General features: G+C 38.9%; 2 protein-coding genes across 2 annotated transcripts; both read left to right on the forward strand.

Moving 5' to 3' along the window:
- The first annotated feature begins 592 nt into the window (after positions 1 to 592).
- Positions 593 to 3158, forward strand: LOC118481126 (G-type lectin S-receptor-like serine/threonine-protein kinase LECRK1). Its single transcript, XM_035976276.1, has one exon. The coding sequence runs from the start codon at positions 641 to 643 to the stop codon at positions 2981 to 2983; it is 2343 nt and encodes a 780-aa protein (XP_035832169.1). The 5' UTR covers positions 593 to 640; the 3' UTR covers positions 2984 to 3158.
- Positions 3159 to 13176: 10018 nt separating this feature from the next.
- On the forward strand, positions 13177 to 13740 carry LOC118480964 (uncharacterized mitochondrial protein AtMg00810-like). The gene is made up of 2 exons (XM_035975992.1): positions 13177 to 13564; positions 13664 to 13740. The coding sequence occupies exons 1-2, from the start codon at positions 13177 to 13179 to the stop codon at positions 13738 to 13740; spliced, it is 465 nt and encodes a 154-aa protein (XP_035831885.1).
- The last annotated feature ends 6338 nt before the right edge of the window (positions 13741 to 20078 follow it).

A 20078-nucleotide genomic window follows, 5' to 3' on the forward strand; every position in this document is an offset into this window, starting at 1 on the left:
AACTAACAATTCATATTTCTATATAATTCTTACTTTTATACCTCTGGTTCATGTATTTCATATTTTATATCTACATTTCATATATTTATACTTCAATTTCATTTATTTATACATCCGTTTAATATATTTATACTTAATTTCATGTATTTATACCCCAATTTCATTTATTTTTAAACAAAAGTTTTAGCTCAAGTTTTGTTTTGGCTATTAACCAGAACTAAACAAACCGAACAAAAAATCATCAATCTTAGAGAATAAACCAAACAGAATAACTAAAAAAAGATTTGTAAGAAAATAGATTAACCGATTACTTCAGTTTTGGGTTTAGTTGAGGAACCAAACCAATGAAACCATGCAGATCCTTATAGTTATGTAAACAACAAAAATAAAGTTGTGACATAGGAACAGAAAATTTGACCTGAAACTATCAATTAATTGTCTGAAAAAATGAAAAACTATATCTATGTAGTAATATAAAGTTAATTACGCGACACAATAATCATACCCAACGGGCCAACCTTCCCCACACGGTTACTAAGAAATGATATAAACCCTTCCCACACGGATACTAAAAACTGATATAAGACTTCCGTTTGCTTCTTTTTGCTTATAAATAAAAAAGATCAAACACAATAAAATAATGGAGACTTCCCTATCACATATGGCGAGCTTTATTGCCTTTGTGTGCACTATTTCCCTTGCCATTAGTACAGCAAAATCCCAATCCAATGTAACCAGAGGTTCTTCTTTAAAGCCTACCGGTGCCACCACCTCTTGGTTGTCGCCATCGGGATTATTCGCCTTCGGTTTCTACCCACAAACCGACGGATACGCCGTTGGTATATATATTGCTGGAATTCCAGAAAGGACGGTCGTCTGGACGGCTAGTCGTAACGACCTTCCACTCTCAAATAATGCTACTTTGAGATTCACATCTGATGGAAGGCTCACTGTCGAACAAACACAGGGTCAACAAATCAATATATTTGATACTGGTGGTGCTTCTTTTGCTTCCATGCAAGACACCGGCAACTTTGTGCTCTATGAATCCACTGGGACGGTACTTTGGCAAACCTTTGACCACCCGACAGACACTCTTTTGCCTGGACAACGTCTCCTACCTGGCCAAAGTTTGTATTCAGGTGTCTCGGAGACTGACCAGTCAATTGGTGTGTTCCAGCTCAGTATGCAAACCGATGGGAACCTTGTGCAATTCCCAAATGTGTACTGGCAATCCAACACGGGTGAAGATGGTCCTAACGTGACACTAAATCTTGATTCCAATGGTTTTCTGTATCTACTAAAAAATTCTACTTTTTTTATCTTGAATTTTACACAAAAAGGATACCCAACAAAAGATTCACTTTATCGCATGAAGCTTGATCTAGATGGAATTTTTCGACTGTATCATCATGATCTAAGTAACACAAGCAAGAGTGGATCTGTCAAATGGGCAGAAACGACAAACAAGTGTATAGGGAAGGGTCTTTGTGGCGTTAATGGGTATTGTGTGGTCATGAACGATGCTGCCACATGTCGATGTATTCCGGGCTTTGAATTCATCAATGAAGAGCGTTCGAGTTTGGGTTGCAGGAGAGCTTACACTATAGAAAGCTGCAAGAATCCAGATGTAGAGACCAGAATTCAGATGACTAATTTGGATAATGTTCGATGGGACGAAAGCACGTATGTCATACCGAAAGCCTCAACCCAAGAAGAGTGTTCATCGGCTTGCTTAACTGACTGCAACTGCGAGGTCGCACTGTTCACCGAACAAGAATGCAGGTTTCAGAGGCTCCCAATAAGATACATTGAAATAATTGATATCGAGCAAAAAGTTGGGTTGATTAAAGTATACAAATCTTCTGAAGATAATAGAACGAATCCAACTAATCAAGCGATTCATCTCAAGAAAGTGCGACAAAAGGAGGTCATGGTTATTGGTGTTTCACTTGTCTCATTTTCGGTAATTGTTTTGTTAATTGCTGGAATAATTTTGTATCGAGCTCAAGCTTGGGCATACAAAAAGATATCTGAGAATCTAAATGTCCAATTATTCGAGGACATGGGACCTAAGGCATTTTCTTATGCTGCTTTAGAGAAAATCACCGATGGTTTTAAAGAAGAATTGGGTAGCGGATCATTTGGGGTAGTTTACAAAGGTATCATAGAGAGCTCGATGAGACCTGTGGCGGTGAAGAAATTGAAACAAGAACTGGCACAAGGGGAACGGGAATTTCAAACCGAAATGAAAGTGATCGGGAGAACACATCACCGTAACCTAGCAAAACTGCTCGGTTATTGTTGTGAAGGTCCTGAAAGGCTGCTGGTTTTGGAGCATATGAGCCAAGGATCACTTGCAGATATACTATTCGCACCCGAAGAAAGCAAGCCAAAACCATGTTGGACGGAAAGAATCAAAATTGCAGTTGATATAGCTCATGGCATCCTTTACCTACATGAAGAATGCGAACACCCTATAATTCACTGTGACATTAAGCCTCAAAATATCCTCATGGACGAGTTCGGATGTGCGAAGATTTCTGATTTTGGCTTGGCTAAGCTACTTGAACATGATCAAACCAAAACGTCCACCATGATCAGAGGAACAAGGGGTTATGTTGCCCCTGAATGGCACAAGAGGCTACCGATAACAGTTAAGGTGGATGTCTATAGTTTTGGAATTGTTCTTTTCAATATCTTATGCTGTCGGAGGAACGTAGACAACAATCTTCCTGACAATGAAGCTATTCTTGAAGAATGGGTGTACGAGTGCTACGAAGCAAATCAACTGTTAAAACTGGTAGATTATGATGAGGATGTAGAAAAGGGGAGACTCGAACAAATGGTCAAAATCGGGCTCTGGTGTGTCCAAGAGGAGCCATCTCTCCGCCCTTCAATGAAGAGAGTGGTGTTGATGCTTGAAGGGACCGTCAAAATACCAGTGCCTCCCAACCCTACTTCATTCCTCGGTGTTGTTTAGTTAACAAAACTAGTCTAGTTTAACTAGATAAAAACACCATTCTACTTTTACATATATTTTATGTTGTATGCAGCTGTTAATTTTGAGTTGTTATGCAGTGAATTTTTAGTTGTACATTTCTGTTAAAGAAATTAGTTTGAGTTGTACATCTATGTTCCCTTTTCATATATACTCCAATATACATACCTTGATATTAACATTTTACATTTTGTATTTTATGACATTTTGATACCAGTGAGATCACTATACACATACCTTGATCTTAACATCATATCAGAGTAAACTTCTACTGGCAACAGTTTCTGATTAATATTCTCACCGCAGGTCGATGCTCATCTCCGGCTATTGTTCTTCCAGATTTTTTTTGTAAATTGCTCACAACTATGCGATTATTGTTCAACATCAGGTCATCAGGATACTAACAATCAACAGAAACATCAGAACCACTATAAAATACAAGAACAACAGTTATTCGAACATTACAAAAATAAATTCAAGAACAGCAGTAACGATCTACATTTAAAAAAAAAAAAATTGATGAAAAGTGATAATTGTTTCATTCCAATCATCTGGGCAAATTACGGGCAAATTACATAAGTGATAATTGTAAATCTGATTTTGAAAATCAAGAAAAGGAAATCACATTGCAAGAAAACTCAACAACACAAAAGATCAAAGAGCAAATCTTAGATTGGCAAATGGAGTTCTTACCTCTGTTTTACTTGAAATTTGCAGAAGCTGCTCGACAAAATCAGAACTACCTATAGAAAACCATGATACACAAATTGGGTGTCGCAAACTTCTCAACAAATTTCCAAGCACTTATCCGGACCCATGTTGGTGAAGTTCTGATATTCTCAGTTTGAGGGGGATCCATTTTCCTTTGTGATCAAGATTAATTTTGGGGCTAGTGCTTCAAATGAAGTTTTCTGGAATGAATTTGCAGATGTGCACATTGAAACCGATTTTGGTGAAATCTGTTTTAAACCGATTGTGTCCGTCGAATGAAACTAGTTTGGTTGAAAGTTGAAACTGGTATGGAAACGAATTTGCGTCATGTAAAAAACATATATTTATATCTCCGTTTGATGACCATTTATACCATTTCCTTGGCATGTGTTAGCATAAATATACGGTTGAGTCACAACACTCAAGAAACACTCTCTGATCTCTCAAAACTCAAAATTTTTATCAAAACTCTTATAAATCATATATAGTGGCGTTACTGTTGTATCTTCGTCAAGTGACTTAGTGCCTTTTGCGGTTGTACCTACAAAAAGTTACCGGGAGATTTTGTAAGGTGTTAAAGCAACAAGAGTATGGCAGGGGGAAAGTCCAGAATCAACTCCAAAAGACAGCTCCTTGGTCGGAATATGCAATCAAAAAACACCATTAGCCTTAACGCGAGAGGTGACCTCCTGCGATTGGACACCAAAGTGAGAATCAGTCGGTGGTTTTTTAGAGTCTTAGCGAAATTGTAGAGGATAAGAAATGAGAGTGACTGCGAGAGAAGTAAACCAACTTTAGGGTGAACAAGACTCCCCTTTTATACACAGATTGCTTTGCCCAAGGGAGCCTTGTGCCAGTCCACACCTTCTTGTCTTGGTAAGCTTATCCTCCCTTGACGTTGTTTGCATGATTAGCGTTGCCTCTTTGGGTAAAATTCAGATTTGTGTGTCTCGAGGTCACCTTTATGTGTTTTAGGGAGAAGTCTAATCACATTAACCTGCTGAGTTCAATTTGCAATGGTGTACAGTAACTTTAGCTTCGAGTGTCCAGCTATTGGCGTGTAAGCTTCTCATCGGGAGCTTTCAGCTTGCGACTTTCAGCTTCTTATTTTCAGTTTATGTTTATTATTCTTTGTTGCTTATGCACGATTGTTATTAACCTTAGCTTTGTTGAAAGCGATTTCTAAGTACCCATGACATCAGCCCCCCTGTCATGAGTATTGATGTTGTAAGTATCGGTGTGCTTATAACTCTTAGTCTAGGGGTTTTTATTTATTCCCTTTCTTTTGGACAAAAAGTTATCAGTTGCCTTGGTCGTGCTTCTTTTTTGTGGTGTTTGATGTTTTGTAAGTTTTTTTCTAAAAAGAAAAGACTTTCAGATCATCAAAGATCATCAAACGGGGGAACTAGAAGCATGAGGTATATATTTTGCGGCTATGGGATTCCCATCGGGAGCTATTAATCTACCATTGGCCCTTTATTATAAGGTTTTTTGATTTCATCATGTGTTGCTTTTACATTTAAATCCCACTTGCATGTCCAGGCGGCCCTAAGGTGATTGATGGGACAGCGCCGCAGGGGAGGTCTTCGTTACCCTAGGCTGCCACTGTTGGCAGTTACATCCCCACCCTTCACCTGTCCTTTTTTGTTTAGGATTTGAAATTTTGTATTTTGTAACTTCTTTATAACCGCTCGTCTCCTTTATTTGTTCCTTTACTTTTCTTTTTTGTTGGGTTCTCTCTTCAATCCGATAGTTTTTCCAGTGGAATTTTTCGGTGATTTCTCTTTATAAACCTGTTAAGTTGTCTCTTGCTTTCTTTGCATTTCAAATGGGTTCTAATACCAATGATATACACGTCCAATTTTCGAAACTTACCCAGTCGGAGATTGATCAATTCTGTGTGGATCTCGATTAACCGAACTTGTGTTACCCTTTTACCAATTTCTTTTTAGAAGTGTTGAAATACTACCGCCTTTCTCTAGGTCAATTGGCTCCTGTTGGTATTGCTCGTATAATGCACTTTGAAATTCTTTGTCATGAGTTAAGCTATGAGCCCTCTTTGTTGATATTCCGTCGTTTTTTCTGTCTCGCTCGAAATGGGGACTGGGGACTGGTACAACATTAAGAAAACTTAGTGTGAGGCTGCCTTTATCTCTACTACTATTGGTCACACTCATGCCTGGAAAACAGTTCTTTTTCATTTATAACTGGTTGCTTCCTTTTACCATTACCCCTCGTAAGTTTGCCGAGGGTTTGAATGAAAAAGAGCTGTAAGTCCATGAACTTGAGCAGGGGTTGCTCCTCAAACTTCATGCTTCCCGTACAAAGCTAAGGGCTTATCCGAAGGATATTCTCATGGTTTTGGGTATTAGTCAGGATTGGGTTGATTCTGATTTTGAACCCATCTTTTGTGTTAAACGGAAGGGTATGTTTTTTTATGTTTCCCATGTCCTTGTGCATTGTTCAATAATTCTTATTATTTTCGTATTTTTTTTTTGTAGAGATGAGTGCTTTGGATTACATCCTTCATGATGATCCATCAGCTGTCGAGATTGAGCAAAGAAAGATTCCTAAGGGTGGTCCATCCAAAGTTTGGCGTACTGAACATGTTCGAACTGCTGGGGATTTGGAAAATGTTCCCCTTTAACCGATTATGGATGGCTCCTTTGTTAAGAAGCTACATGCCCCTGTTCTAAGGTCAACCAGAGGAACTACTTCTGTTATTGATGTTTCCCAATCCTCTGACCCTATCTCTATTGATAGTGGTGATGATGATGATGCTAATGTTATAGCTTTTGTTACTGGGATAAAGTTGGTGAAGAAAGAGGTTATTCCGGAAGCCTTTGGCGGAGCAGGTGGTGCTTCTAGTCTGGTGATGTCTACTGTTTTAAAGAAGTTAAATGAAAGCAAAAGGAATGTTCCTAAGAGACCCATTCAAGCTTTGGTAGTGGGAGTTAACTATTTAAAGCCATCGAAACATGTTTCCAAGAAGAAAAGCAAGGGGAATCTTCTAAGCCTGCTTCCTTGGGGGAAGGGGCTTCTTGTGAGGTTGAGAAAGCAAAGGTTGTGAAGGGTGATGGAAAATATGTGGAGGAGAAGGAGAAGGTTGAGAGGGTGAAGGAGAAGGTGGAGAAGGTTGTGAAGGAGAAAACTATTGTTGACAAGGGGAAGGGTCTTGTTGGGGGCTGTGTCTCCCATATTTGTGCCCCAGTGGTAGTTTCGTTCTTCTGACACTACCAAGAGTAGTGTTGTTTGTCATGAAATGCTAAAGAAAATGGCCATGCCTGCTGAGAAAGAATCCTTGTCAATGTTATCGGATGAAGATGCTGCCTACCGGGTTATTACTCAAGTTACCCGTCTTATCACTTCCCTTCCTGACAGTGTTGAGCGCTGGGTTGCTTCTGTTGGCCGGATTGATGAGCTTGCTGCCTCCTTGAAGGATAAAGAGTCGGAGTTCAAGACCTCTCAAGAAGATTTGGCTGCTTTTCAGGCTAGAGTGAATGAGCTTGAAGGTCAACTGCTAGCTTCCCAAGCCAAGATGAATGAGGAAATGAAGAAGGTTGAAATCTATGCGAGGAAGCTATCTGATTTCAACAATCAACTTGCCAAGGAGAAAGCTAAGTTTGGGATGGAGAGGGCCAAGTATAGGAAGGAAAGGGTTGCCGATGAAGTAGTTATGAAAGAGCTGAGCAACAAGTAGAGTAGCTGAAGGAAGAAAAGAAATGGCTGACTGGGATTGGCATTCACCGCTTTGTGACATGCATCCTCCATTATCAAGAGTTTAATGTTCATCTTGCAGGTATATACACTAAGGCAATGGCTCACGGCCGTCATACAAGCCTTATTGTAGGAGTTGGTGTTGCTTCCTGTGGGGAGGCAATAGAGAAGCTTCTTGCTTTCAAGCCTGGCTCACTACCTGATTTTGTGAGTGTCATGAAGAGGATGGAGGTTTTGTCCTATCCGTATGTGGAAGCCTTGTCCCAGATGGTTGACCGCCCTGTTGCTGAGCTGGGAGCTTAGGAACCGGAAGGTCTTAACAAGGAGTTATGCGAATAGTTGATTTATGTGGCTTCTGTTAAGTGAGCCTTGTTTGAGACCAGTGATGAGGAAGGTGGAGATGCTGGTCCTTCTTCAAAGAAGTTGAAGGTTTCCGAGGAGCCTGAACCGGTATCCTCTGTGTCCATTCCTATCGATGCTCCCTCATTGTCCTTTGTGAGGGGTGAGCCGGCTCCTCTTGTTGCTGATGATGAAGCCTTGATGATCCAGAGGGCTTATACGACGACCTTCCCCAGAACAAGATTGCTTTCGATGAGGGTGCTAGTGGCTCGGGGTCAGCTTAACTAGCTTTCTTACTATCTTTTGTGGTTGTAATTTGAATAATTTAAACCTTCGTTGAAGGTGTTTGTGGTTGTTTGTGCCTTGTGAGGGCTTTTTTTAGCATGTATGAACTCTAATCTACTGATGAGATGGAAGCTGCCCTTTTGGGGGTGAATAGCTTCCCTTTATGTTTCATACTTGTGTTTTTGAGTTGTTTTTCTTTTTCTCTGTTTATGGCATCTAATTGACTTTTAAACTTGTATTTGGTACCGAATGTGGGGGAGCTCATGTCTTAGCTTCCCTTTGACTATTTTCTTTCTTTCTTGCAATGTCTTTATGTATTAAATTGAGGCTAAATGTTGCAGTCACTTGACTTTAATTCTTTAGAAAAGAACCGATGCAATTTGTTGTTGTCCTACCTCTTTTCTAGTCGACGTTTTATCTTTGCCATCGTGGTATATTGTACATAGGCTGATTTTTATAAGCTCCTAGCCTATGAAGAAAATTTAGCGTGAGGTAGTTACGCTCTTTCATGGAGTTGTTTTATATTTCTAGTCTTTGAGTCCATAGAGTTGTATTGTTTTAGGAACTCACCCTTTATACAGAAAGGTATAGTGCCTTGTTTCCTATTGAGCGATATAACCTAGGAGCTCATCCCTTTTTCATGAGTAGATATAGCGTTGGATCCCATGGAGCCCTGTTTGGAGGAGTTAACCCTTAGGATAGAACAATAATATATTCCAAATAAAACATTCTGCTATATTATTATTTTTAATCAAAATGATTTGACATGCAACTAATTATTAGATACATCCATAACAATTCAACAATAACAATAATCATTCAACCAACTGTGAAAATACGACACAACGGTAATGAAACAATGTGTGCTTCAAGCCCCAAAGAGCGAATCTAACTAATGGTGATGATACCTAGTTCAACCCAAGACGCGGGAACCAGTCAGCCAGTGGATCCACGTTAACGATAGACACAAAGTGAGTAATAAACAAATACAAATAGATGTTACAATAGATAGAAGTAAACGTAACAGATAACGAGACATTGATTTTACTTACTATGATATTTATTAGTTTTTCTCTGGAGATATCATATACATAAATATTACTTCTAAGCTTGTATCCCATCTGATTTCAGTGAGTTTTTTAATTATGGATTATATGCATGCTTTTATAGAATGGAGTCATACTCGAATGATGAAGATGATGATTTTAGTGATGCTACTTATGAAGCAAGTACTGAAGAAGAGGAATTGTCAAATTCGTTGCCATTAGACCTTGAAGATGAAGATTTTGATTATATTTTAAATAGCACAAATGATGATCCATTTTAAAAAAAAAAACTTTGTTACGAGAATACACTACCTCATTATGGTAATGATGTTGACACCAATGTTGGCAAGACTTTAGTTGAGGGTGACAATGATATAAACATCGACGAAGATAACGAAAGTACACAACACGTTGCAATAGGGAAAGTATTTCCAATTCATGAGACATGCAGCCAATTCTTAGGGATAGGTATGAAATGTTGGAAAGAAGAAAATAGATAGTATATAGGCTAGTGTGTAATATGGTGTTCTATATAAATACCACCTTTGTGTAACCCTATTTTTTGGTACAATACAATTCTTCAATACAATTCAAACCCAAATCAGAGATTATTCTCTATACCAGACAACATGGTATCAGAGCATAGTTTTTGATCCATGAAACACCTTGTTCATCGTCTACAATCAATCACAACAACACCAAAATCAAGCCAGAAAAAACCTAAAATCAACACAAAAATCAAATTCCCAAAATCCATTCTATTGTTATCCAATATCTTGTTATTGTTCTTTGAACCCTAACAATACTATTCGGCCACCACTAAAAGATTTGTTTTCAGATCTGATCCGACACTATTCCTCCGGCGATTTCTGATCCGTTTCATGTTTGCCAGAAAACATTGTTCGATCCGATTCACGTTTGCCATATAAAACTCCTAGCCAGTCGCCACTATTTTCGGTGAATCGGTCCAATCAACACCGCTGTGCAACTCTGATCCGACATGGTTCTGTCATGGTTCCGGCGAATCCATTCAGCAAAACCCCAAGTTTCAGCAAACCCTAATTTTAAACAAACCAGATCTGTCGCCGCCTCTTTGTAACCAACAAACCCTAAAACCTTCATCCCAAATCCGCTGCCACGAAATTCCGCCAAGTCAGATCTTAATTCAGTCGATCAAACCTGAAGATTTGTTTGGTTTTGGATGTTTGGATCTGGAGAACCCTAAGCCCAGCCGCCGTTTTCTTTTGATAAATACGCCCTAGCGTATTTGATCCCCTGCCCTAGCATATTTGATACCCACACCCTTTTTTTATTTGATATATACGCCCGGCAGGCTCTAAGCAGAGTAATTGTTTTTTTTTAAATCTTGTACACGAGTTCAAGTTACCTAGCGTATTTGATAAATACGCCGGTAAGACAACGTTTTCTTTGCGTTGTTACTCTGACGGATTTAAGTTGCCCAGCATATTTGTCTCCGGCATAATTGATAAATCTTGAACGTGAGTTCAAGTGTCCAGCGTATTTATTAAATACGCAGGTTAGCTGTTTTGCCCGTAAAGACCGCGTATTTACAAAAAAGAATCAAAAAAATCAAAAACAAATAAAAAAAATAAAAAAAATCAAGAAAAATAAAAAAATCAAAAAAATCAAAAAAAAAAATCAATCATGGCAATAATCATGAAAAGAACTGTTCATGGATATTTGATTCTGGTGCAATTGACAACCATGACGTTTGAACCATTGGACATACGGTTAATGACCAATCCTTAAAAAACTCAAATCCATACCGCAAACAACGGAACAATGCAAGTGAAAGGAGGAGGAACAATTGAAAGTTCACCAACTATGAAATTATCAAATTGTCTTTATGTTCCACCATTATCACACAAACCGCTTTCAATTAGCCATATTACCAAAGAACTAAATTGCACGGTACTAATGCATCCTACCTTTTGCCTCCTACAAGATATTAGGACGGGTGTGATTATTGGACGTGGTATTGAGCGCCAAGGATTGTACTATGTGGATAAAGTGGCTCAACAGGGTACTGTGATGTTGGCACATGGAACTGAAAACCGGGAAGCCTGGCTATGGCATAGGCGTTTGGGACACCCATCCACCGGTTATTCACATCTTCTGTTTCCAAAACTCTTTCCTTCAAATGGTAAAAAAAATGTGAAACTTGTTTTCGTGCTAAAAGCCATCGACAACCATTTAAACCTAGCAATACGAAAGTGGCTTCCCCTTTTCCACTAATCCATTCTGATGTGTGGGCTCCTGTTCTTGTGATGGGGGGCAGGGTCTTCGGTACTTTCTACTATTCGTGGATGATTGCACTCGCATGACATGGGTATATTTTTTAAAAAACAAAGCCGACGTTTACGAGAAATTTATCACGTTTTATACTATAATTCACACTCAATTCCAAACCCAAATCCAAATCCATCGATCCTACAATGGGGGGAATTTGTCAATACATCCATGAAACAATTCTTTAAAACCAAAGGATTAATTCATCAAACCTCTTGTTCTCATACCCGTGAACAAAACGGTGTTTCCGAACGGAAAAACCGTATTATTCTTGAAATGACTCGAGCCCTTTTAATTGAATCTCAGGTACCTAAATCTTTCTGGCCGGAGGCAGTTGCAACCTCCGTATATCTCCTAAATCAACTTCCCACCAAAGCTCTTAAATTTAAGACTCCCTTAGATTTTCTATCTAAGTCTGCCAATATTCCACATCCTCTTACACTTGAACCTCAAATCTTCGGGTGTACAACATTTGTCCACATACCCAAAACTAACCGAAACAAGCTTGGCCCATGTGCTGCGAAATGTGTATTTGTCGACTATGGGATTGATCAAATAGGTTACCGGTGCTATAATCCAAAAACTCATCAAATGTTCACCACAATGAATGTTGACTTTCTTGAAACAAAATACTTTTATAACACCCAACTTAGTGGTCAGGGGGAGAATGAACGTATAGACACTCTGAGTTGGCTAACTCAACTTCCCTTATCTGAAGAAGTAACAACAGAAAACCATCACAGTACTTCGAGTCCTTCAAACACAGCCGCACAATCTGCGAAGCACAGTACCACTGAAGAAAGTCCATCCAACGTGATACCAAAGGTAAGAAATACTGAGAACCCTGAATGTCCTGCGTTTTATAACTATGAGACAACAGGGGAACACATAGAACCGATAACATCGGAACCTACAAGACATGTTGAACCAGATGTGGAACAGGTTGAACCAGTCGTGGAACAGGTTTAACCAGTCATTGAACATGTTGAACCAGTTGCACCAGAGACAACCGGAAGATACCCTCTCCCTCCTAGAGTGAATAGAGGGGTCCCTCCAAAACGGTATTCCCTAGAGAGGGAAACCAGAAATTCACGGTATCCTGTAGCTAATATGGTTAATGGGAACTTATCTAACAGTGCGAAAGCATTTGTCACCTCACTATACTCCGAACAAATACCTGGTTCTGTAAAGGAAGCGCGAGGTAAGAAGAACTCGAAAGAAGCAATGGAAACGAAGATGCACGCTCTTATGAAAAACCATACGTGGGAAAAGTGCATTCTCCCAATAGGAAAGAAAACAGTTGGTTGCCGGTGGGTGTATTCAATTAAATATAAACCAGATGGTTCCATTGGAAGATACAAAGCTCGGCTTGTAGCCAAAGGGTACACTTAGACGTATGGGATCGATTACTCTAAGACATTTTCTCTGGTTGCAAAAATGGACACCATCAGAGTCCTCTTCTCCAAGGCAGCCAATAAGGATTGGCCCCTCCTTCAGTTTGATGTTACAAACGCATTTCTCCATGGAGACCTAACCGAAGAAGTCTACATGGAAGCACCTCTAGGTTTTTCAGGGGGTTTTAAAGATGGGGAAGTTTGTCGGTTGAAAAAATCTCTATACGGGCTAAAACAGTCTCCTCGGGCATGGTTTGGAAAGTTCACCTTGGCCATAAAAGAATAAGGGTTTTACCAAAGTAACGCTGATCATACTCTGTTCCTCAAGAGAAGAAACGGCCTCGTAACTTGGTTGATCATATATGTAGACAACATGATCGTTACCGAAAATAATGTGGAAGAAATAGCACAACTGAAAAATAATTTGTTTTCAAAGTTTGAAATGAAAGACCTTGGGAATCTCAAGTATTTCCTTGGGATAGAAGTTCTCAGGTCTAAACGAGGGATTTTCATCTGCCAAAAGAAGTATGTCCTTGATCTCCTGGCGGAAACTGGGTTGATTGATTGTAAACCAGCAGATACGCCAATGGTGGTGAACCACAATCTTCACATGGAAATTAATGGAGAGCTTGCAGACAAAGAAAGGTATCAACGGCTTGTGGGCAACTTAATTTATCTCTCTCACACTTGCCCTGATATAGCTTATGCTGTTGGAGTGGTAAGTCAGTTCATGCACCAACCACAAGTTGCCCACACGGAAGGTTCTTAGTGAATTCTAAGGTATCTCAAGGGAACTGCAGGCCATGGAGTGTTGTTCAAAACAAATGGACATATAAATGTTGATCTCTACACTGATGCAGACTGGATAGGAGATAAAGGAAACCGAAGTTCAACATCAGGGTACTTCTCCTTAGTTGGTGGAAACCTTGTCACCTAGAGAAGTAAGAAACAGAAGGTGGTCGCTCTGTCGAGTGCAGAAGCAGAGTTTAGAGGCATAGCTCGAGGGTTAAGCGAAGTTCTTTGGATCAGGAAGCTTCTAGAAGACATTGGTTTCTCCCAAAGGGCACCCGGTAAAATTATGTATGACAATACACCTGCAATACAACTCTCAGAAAACCCAGTTCAACATGATCGAATAAAACACGTGGAGGTAGATCGACATTTCATCAAGGAAAAACTAGAGGAAAGGATCATAGAGCCCCCGTATATTTCATCAAAGGACCAACTCGCAGATATTCTCACAAAAGCAGTCAACGGAAACGCTTTCAGTAGCTGTTTAAGCAAGTTAAGTATTGGTGACCCTACTACTCAACTTGAGGGGGAGTGTCGGAAAGAAGAAAATAGATAGTATAGAGGCTAGTGTGTAATATGGTGTTCTATATAAACACCACCTTTGTGTAACCCTATTTTTTGGTACAATACAATTCAAACCCAAATCAGAGATTATTCTCTATACCAGACAACAAGAAAGTCCTACACAATTGATGTTCGCTATATGTAGTTATGGAGAAGTAAATGGATATATGTTAAGTTATAAAGAAAAGAGTAAATTACAAGTTTTGTCCTTTATGTTTACACCAAATTGCAGACGCTGTCCTTTAGCGCAAAAGTTGACAAGTTTTGTCCTTAATGTTCCAAAATCTTGCACGTTATGTCCTTTAACCCAAACCCAGTTAGATTTTTTGGTTAAATCAGGTCACTCAAGGGCATTTTAGTCTTTTTACCTCATTTATTTAATAGTATTTAAAAAATAAAACAAAATAATTTAAAATATTATTATTATTTTAACTATATATATAACCTCCACCACCACCACCCTCCACCTCCACCTCCACCACCCTCCACCTCCACATTTAGTGCTACGTGCATCAAAAACCCCCAAAATCAAAAACCTAAATGCCAAATCAAAACCCCCCAAATTTCCTCAAAACCAAAAATATCAAAAACCCCCCAACAAACATTGTTGATCAAGAGAAAAAAAATCACAGGTTAGGTCGAATCCTGGGACTCTCTTATAAACCCCCTCAAAGATCAGCTGCAAGAGGAACCAGAACCCATTTTACAATATGCAACATCTGTTCCGGCCAAAACAAAAAATCCCCAAAACCTAAAAAACCCAAAAAATCTATTTCGGCCATCGAGTCTCCGAACACCACCACCTGCAAACGCCAAATACACCACCTCAATCGCCACACCGAACCCACCACCACAACCACCCCTTCACTAACCGCCGCCCCTAACCCACTACCACAACCACCCGCCATCACCTAACACCACCGCTACCTCCTTCCGGTGCACCGCCGCCACACAAAGTGGCCAACTTGTTTTTAGAGAGAGAGAAAGAAAAGAGAGAGCGAGAGAGCCAGAGTGGGAAACCTTTCGCGTCACCTAACACCACGACCACCTCCACCACTGGTAAGGCGGTGTGTCGCTGTGAACCGCCACAAAGAATGGTGGCCAACCTGTTGTTAGAGAAAGAAAGAGAAGAGAGAGGGAATGAGTTTCAGATCAAGAGAGAGAGTGGGAATTTATATAATTTTTATTTTTAAGTTTATTACAGAATAGCCCCTGCATAAAATTTCTTTACAAAATAGTCCTTGAAAATATGAAATGACAAGAATGCCCTCATGTGCAAGGCACATGACCAAATTTAACCAAAAAATCTAACTGGGTTTGGGCTAAAGGACATAATGTGCAAGATTTTGGAACATTAAGGACAAAACTTGTCAACTTTTGCACTAAAGGACAGCGCCTACAATTCGGTGTAAACATAAAGGACAAAATTTGTAATCTACTCTTAAGAAAATGAAATAAAAAGGCTCTTAGTTGTATGTGAAAACAAAGATGTTGGTTATTCTTGTCCGTTAGATTATGGTGGCATCTTAGATGCAAAGTGAGAAATTTCTTTTAGACCAAAAGCCTTAATCATAATCACAATTGTACAGTTTAGGCTCCCTAGTGATAGCCTCATGGATTACAAAGATGTACCTTAGACAACTCATTGCTAGACCTTTGTTTAGAATAAGATAAATGCAACAGGATATATTGTGTGACTACATGGTTAAAGTAAGGAGAGGTCAGTGTTATCGAGCAAAATCTACGGTAATGTTCGAAATAGAGGGCGGGTTGAAAGAACACTATGCACGGATATGGGATTATGCACATGAGATTTTAAGATCCAATCACGGTACGCCAGGTGGAAGTAATGTGTACAGTAGGATCTATGTATGTTTTAACGCTTTAAAAGAAGGGTGGGTTGCATACAGGAAGGTCGTAGGCTGAGATGGAATATTTTTAAAAGGATTATGCAAAGGGGAACTTTTAGCAACAACAGGTCAGAAACAGATAACTAGAAATATCCTATATCTAGGGCTCTTGTGGAAGTAGAGAAAAAGACAACTAGAAGTGGTTCATTGAATGCTTAGAAGATGATATTGGCATAAGTGATCACAGGGGTCTTACATTTATATCTGATCAACATAAGTTATAAATGTTCAACTTATGTAATCATTGTTTTTAATTATATATTATTTACTTATATCTTTTTGTATATTCAGGGACTTGTAGAAGTTGTAAAAGATTTACTTCCTAATGTCGAAGATAGGCAATGTGCAAGGCATATATATGCTAATTTCAAGAAGAAACATAAAGGGGTGGAATTTAGATTTTTTTTTCTTTTTTTGGCAGCATCCAAAACAACTCTTGAACACGAATTTGTCTCTATTTCGGATAAAATAAAATCTATTAGCATTGAGACGTACAATCATCCAGATCTACAATCATATAGGGCGTTCTCTGAAACTGATATGAATGCAAGAAAAAAATGCAGTTATTAAAATGTTGGAAGAGAGTAGAATGTTTATTATGTAAAGGAACTACGAAATGAGTAAAATATCAATGAAATGGGAAGGTAATGTTTGTATGCCTAGCTATAAGGACCATGATATGAGGATGGTCAAAAGAATCAAGGAAAGTCAATACTTTTTGTGATGTTTTGGGTTGCTTTTTGTTGTTTATGACTGTTTTTTTACTGTTTATGGTTGTTTTCTGTTAGTTTTTCTAATGAGTTGTTTTGCTGCTTTTTTATGCTGTTTTTTTAACTAGTTTTTTATGTTTATATTCAGGAAATTGATAGTTATCTCAAGTGACGACAATGTGTTTGTGGTACGGGATGGAATTGAGGCTCTCAAGTGGATCTAGATAATAGAAAATGTAGTTGTAGATTGTGGCAAATATCTAGATTACCATTTTTTCATGCAATAACTTATATATACTACATCAACAATGACCCGAAGGAATATGTAAGTGATTGGTTCAAGGTAGAGAAGGTCAAGGATAGCTACAAGCACTATATGAAACTTATATGAAACTGTTAAATGGAAACAAGATGTGGAAGGTAACATCTTACATTAAACCACTTCCTCCAAAAGAGAGAAGAATGTCGGGTAGACCATCAACTAACACTACAAGAAATACCCACTATTAGCGGCTGTAGGTCCCTCGGAGGATGAGGTCAAACCTTAACCTTGTTATGTGAAACACACTAGCAAGTGCGGAATCCAAGCTAGAGTGCAAACCGAGATGAAACAAGCACAAACACAAGACACACAAAGTTCACCGATTAACACCACTTGTATTAATACGTATGAAAGGTTCGGTTACAAGCTCAATGTTTACAAATCTGTTTTGCAAACTCTCTAAGTGTGTGTGTGTGTTCTTGACAGAATACTCTCTCTATCTCTCGTATCTTTCTGTCTGTCTTGAGTGTCTCTCCAAGTGTTTTCAAGTGTCTAAAATAAAATGAACACACTGCATGGGTTTATATACCCAGCACAGATCATCTGGTCGAAGGATCAGGATTACTGATCGAAACATCATCTTTCGATCATACAGCCATCGAAGGATCCACATATACCTCGAAGGATGGTATATCCTTCGAGGTCCATCTGCATCCATCGAAGGACATGTTTCGAGCTCATCGAAGGATAGACACGATCCTTCGATGACCCAACCTTCGACACAGACATATTACACTCATATTCTAACTGTTTGTCCAAGTCAAACCAGGAGGATGGTTGACTTGGTCAAACTTACAAGACTAACAAAGACATCGTTTTACATCGTGACCGAATACAGACAAAGTACAGACACAAGTGCACCAACAAACTCCCCCTTGGCTGTAGCTTTGTCTCGATCTTGATCATCTTTTGATCTTTATGTCTTCAAGACTCTGATGTCCTTTCAAGTCTTCAATGTCGGAGGATCTTCAAAGTTTTCACGTCTTGAAAGCAGAGAGTGTATCAACAAACTACCCGTATCATGTAGGAAGGAAGTGTGTTGACAAACTCCCCCTTAACATAAGCTCCCCCTTGAGTTATGCTCGTGAATGACTTGATCTTCAATGCTTGAGATCCTTGTGGTGTTGATGATGGTCAGCGGCAACTCGATCATTTTCATCACTTGAGTGCCTTCACGTCGTGTCTTCATTCCGAAGCTTGTCATCGACTATGTTCTCCTTGCCTTTAGAATCTGCACATGCAAGAAATCTAAACGCGTAATGAGAACAACTGCTTGGAATATAGTTAGCATAAACAAATGACACACGAATGACCATGTTTCAATCAAACACCGTCCGACAGTTTGAAAGTTTAGTAAATTTGTCAGTTTTAGTTTCTAACTTTCAAAACTTGCAAATTTCGACCGTTTATGAAGATTTAGTCAATTTGGTTTTCGTTCAGGTTTCAGGTAACGAAGACTCGAGATCCAACATCGTACGATCGAAAATAAAATAGAAATAAAATCTTTTTGGCTTTTATAAAGTTTATATTAAAACATACCTAAAATCTTTTTGGTATATTTGAATATTTCGAAATGTAAAGACTGAAAGCAGTAAATAAATATATACAGACATTCTTTTTGCGAGTTTCGAGGGTAAAAGAATCATATCAGTGTACGGTCATGGCAAAACGCTCTTGTTGTTCAATTAGTTAACATTAAGATAAGCATCCTATAACAATTATCGGTATTGTTGTCCACTTAAGCTCAACTTATCAGATGTAATCATGGCGAGGGGATACGTTAAGGTATGATTTATACTTACCGACCGGTGTTCATCCACATCACGACACATTCCCGTATCAAGGTATGCACGAGGGTTCATCTTACCGGTGAGTATACCGATTATCATCTGTTTGACCGTATATGATGTGAGATTCTCACTTATTTTGATTTGAAAACAAGCCCTATGTGATAGAATCACTTATTGATGAGGAACTTGATTTTCATATGCATGAGGGCACAGGAGCAAGTCCGTGAACAGGTCAGTACTTTCGTACAGCAGAGAGACGAACTTGACTCCCGGATAAATGTGATATATTATCACTTATTTGATATGGACATGTGATTGTTGATCACTTATTGAGGTCGAATGCAGTATGTAATATGTACACGTATGTATAGTATAATGGAAGATCTAGACTTGCGTCCCCGTTATTTTTCGGTAAAAGATACAACCATGATACCCAGATGATAAGCAGCATAAAGACCGAATATCTCAGAACCTCGGCAATCTCTCAAACGAAATTTTGGTACTAAGACCATATGCCAATGAATGGTTCCCACCTGGTCTTCAGTCAGTTTAAGTTTATATCACCCTGCACACTTTAAAATGATTGTGAGCCTACCGATACATCTTATATAGAGCTGCTTATCGTTTTTCATTTAAGGTTTAAAGAGGTTTGGATAGACCACTGATGTACTATCATTTTCTCTTTTGCTCGCCAGGAAACTCATTTTTGTTTTTCTATTGTTTTTGTGTTTTTGAAATTTTTCGATGTTTTTGGATTTTCAGATTTTTGGATTTACTCCCCCTAAAATCAATAAACTAAGACAAATTAAAAACACAAAGATATTTACAAAAATGATTTTCCGATGTTGGTTTTACTCTTGCTTGACCTTAATGCCGTTTACCAATAATAAAAAGTCAAATCTAGGTTTGTCAAATGCTTTGATAAAAAGGTCGGCACGTTGGTCATCGGTGTGGACCATGACAACATTGATGAGTTTCATATTGAAACGATCACGTGTGAGGTGATATTCGAGATCAACGTGTCAGGCCACAGAGTGCTGTACGAGATGATATAATACATAAAGCAGCTTAAATATCGACAAGTATAGGAGAGATTAGGAATTCAAAACCGTATCCTGCAACTGCTTCGTGCATTGCAAGGAACCTGAGTGCTCTCCAAAACTGGATATCCACCCGGTGTGGACTTC

The sequence above is a fragment of the Helianthus annuus genome, chromosome 8 (assembly GCF_002127325.2).
Source record: "Helianthus annuus cultivar XRQ/B chromosome 8, HanXRQr2.0-SUNRISE, whole genome shotgun sequence".
NCBI lineage: Eukaryota > Viridiplantae > Streptophyta > Magnoliopsida > Asterales > Asteraceae > Helianthus > Helianthus annuus.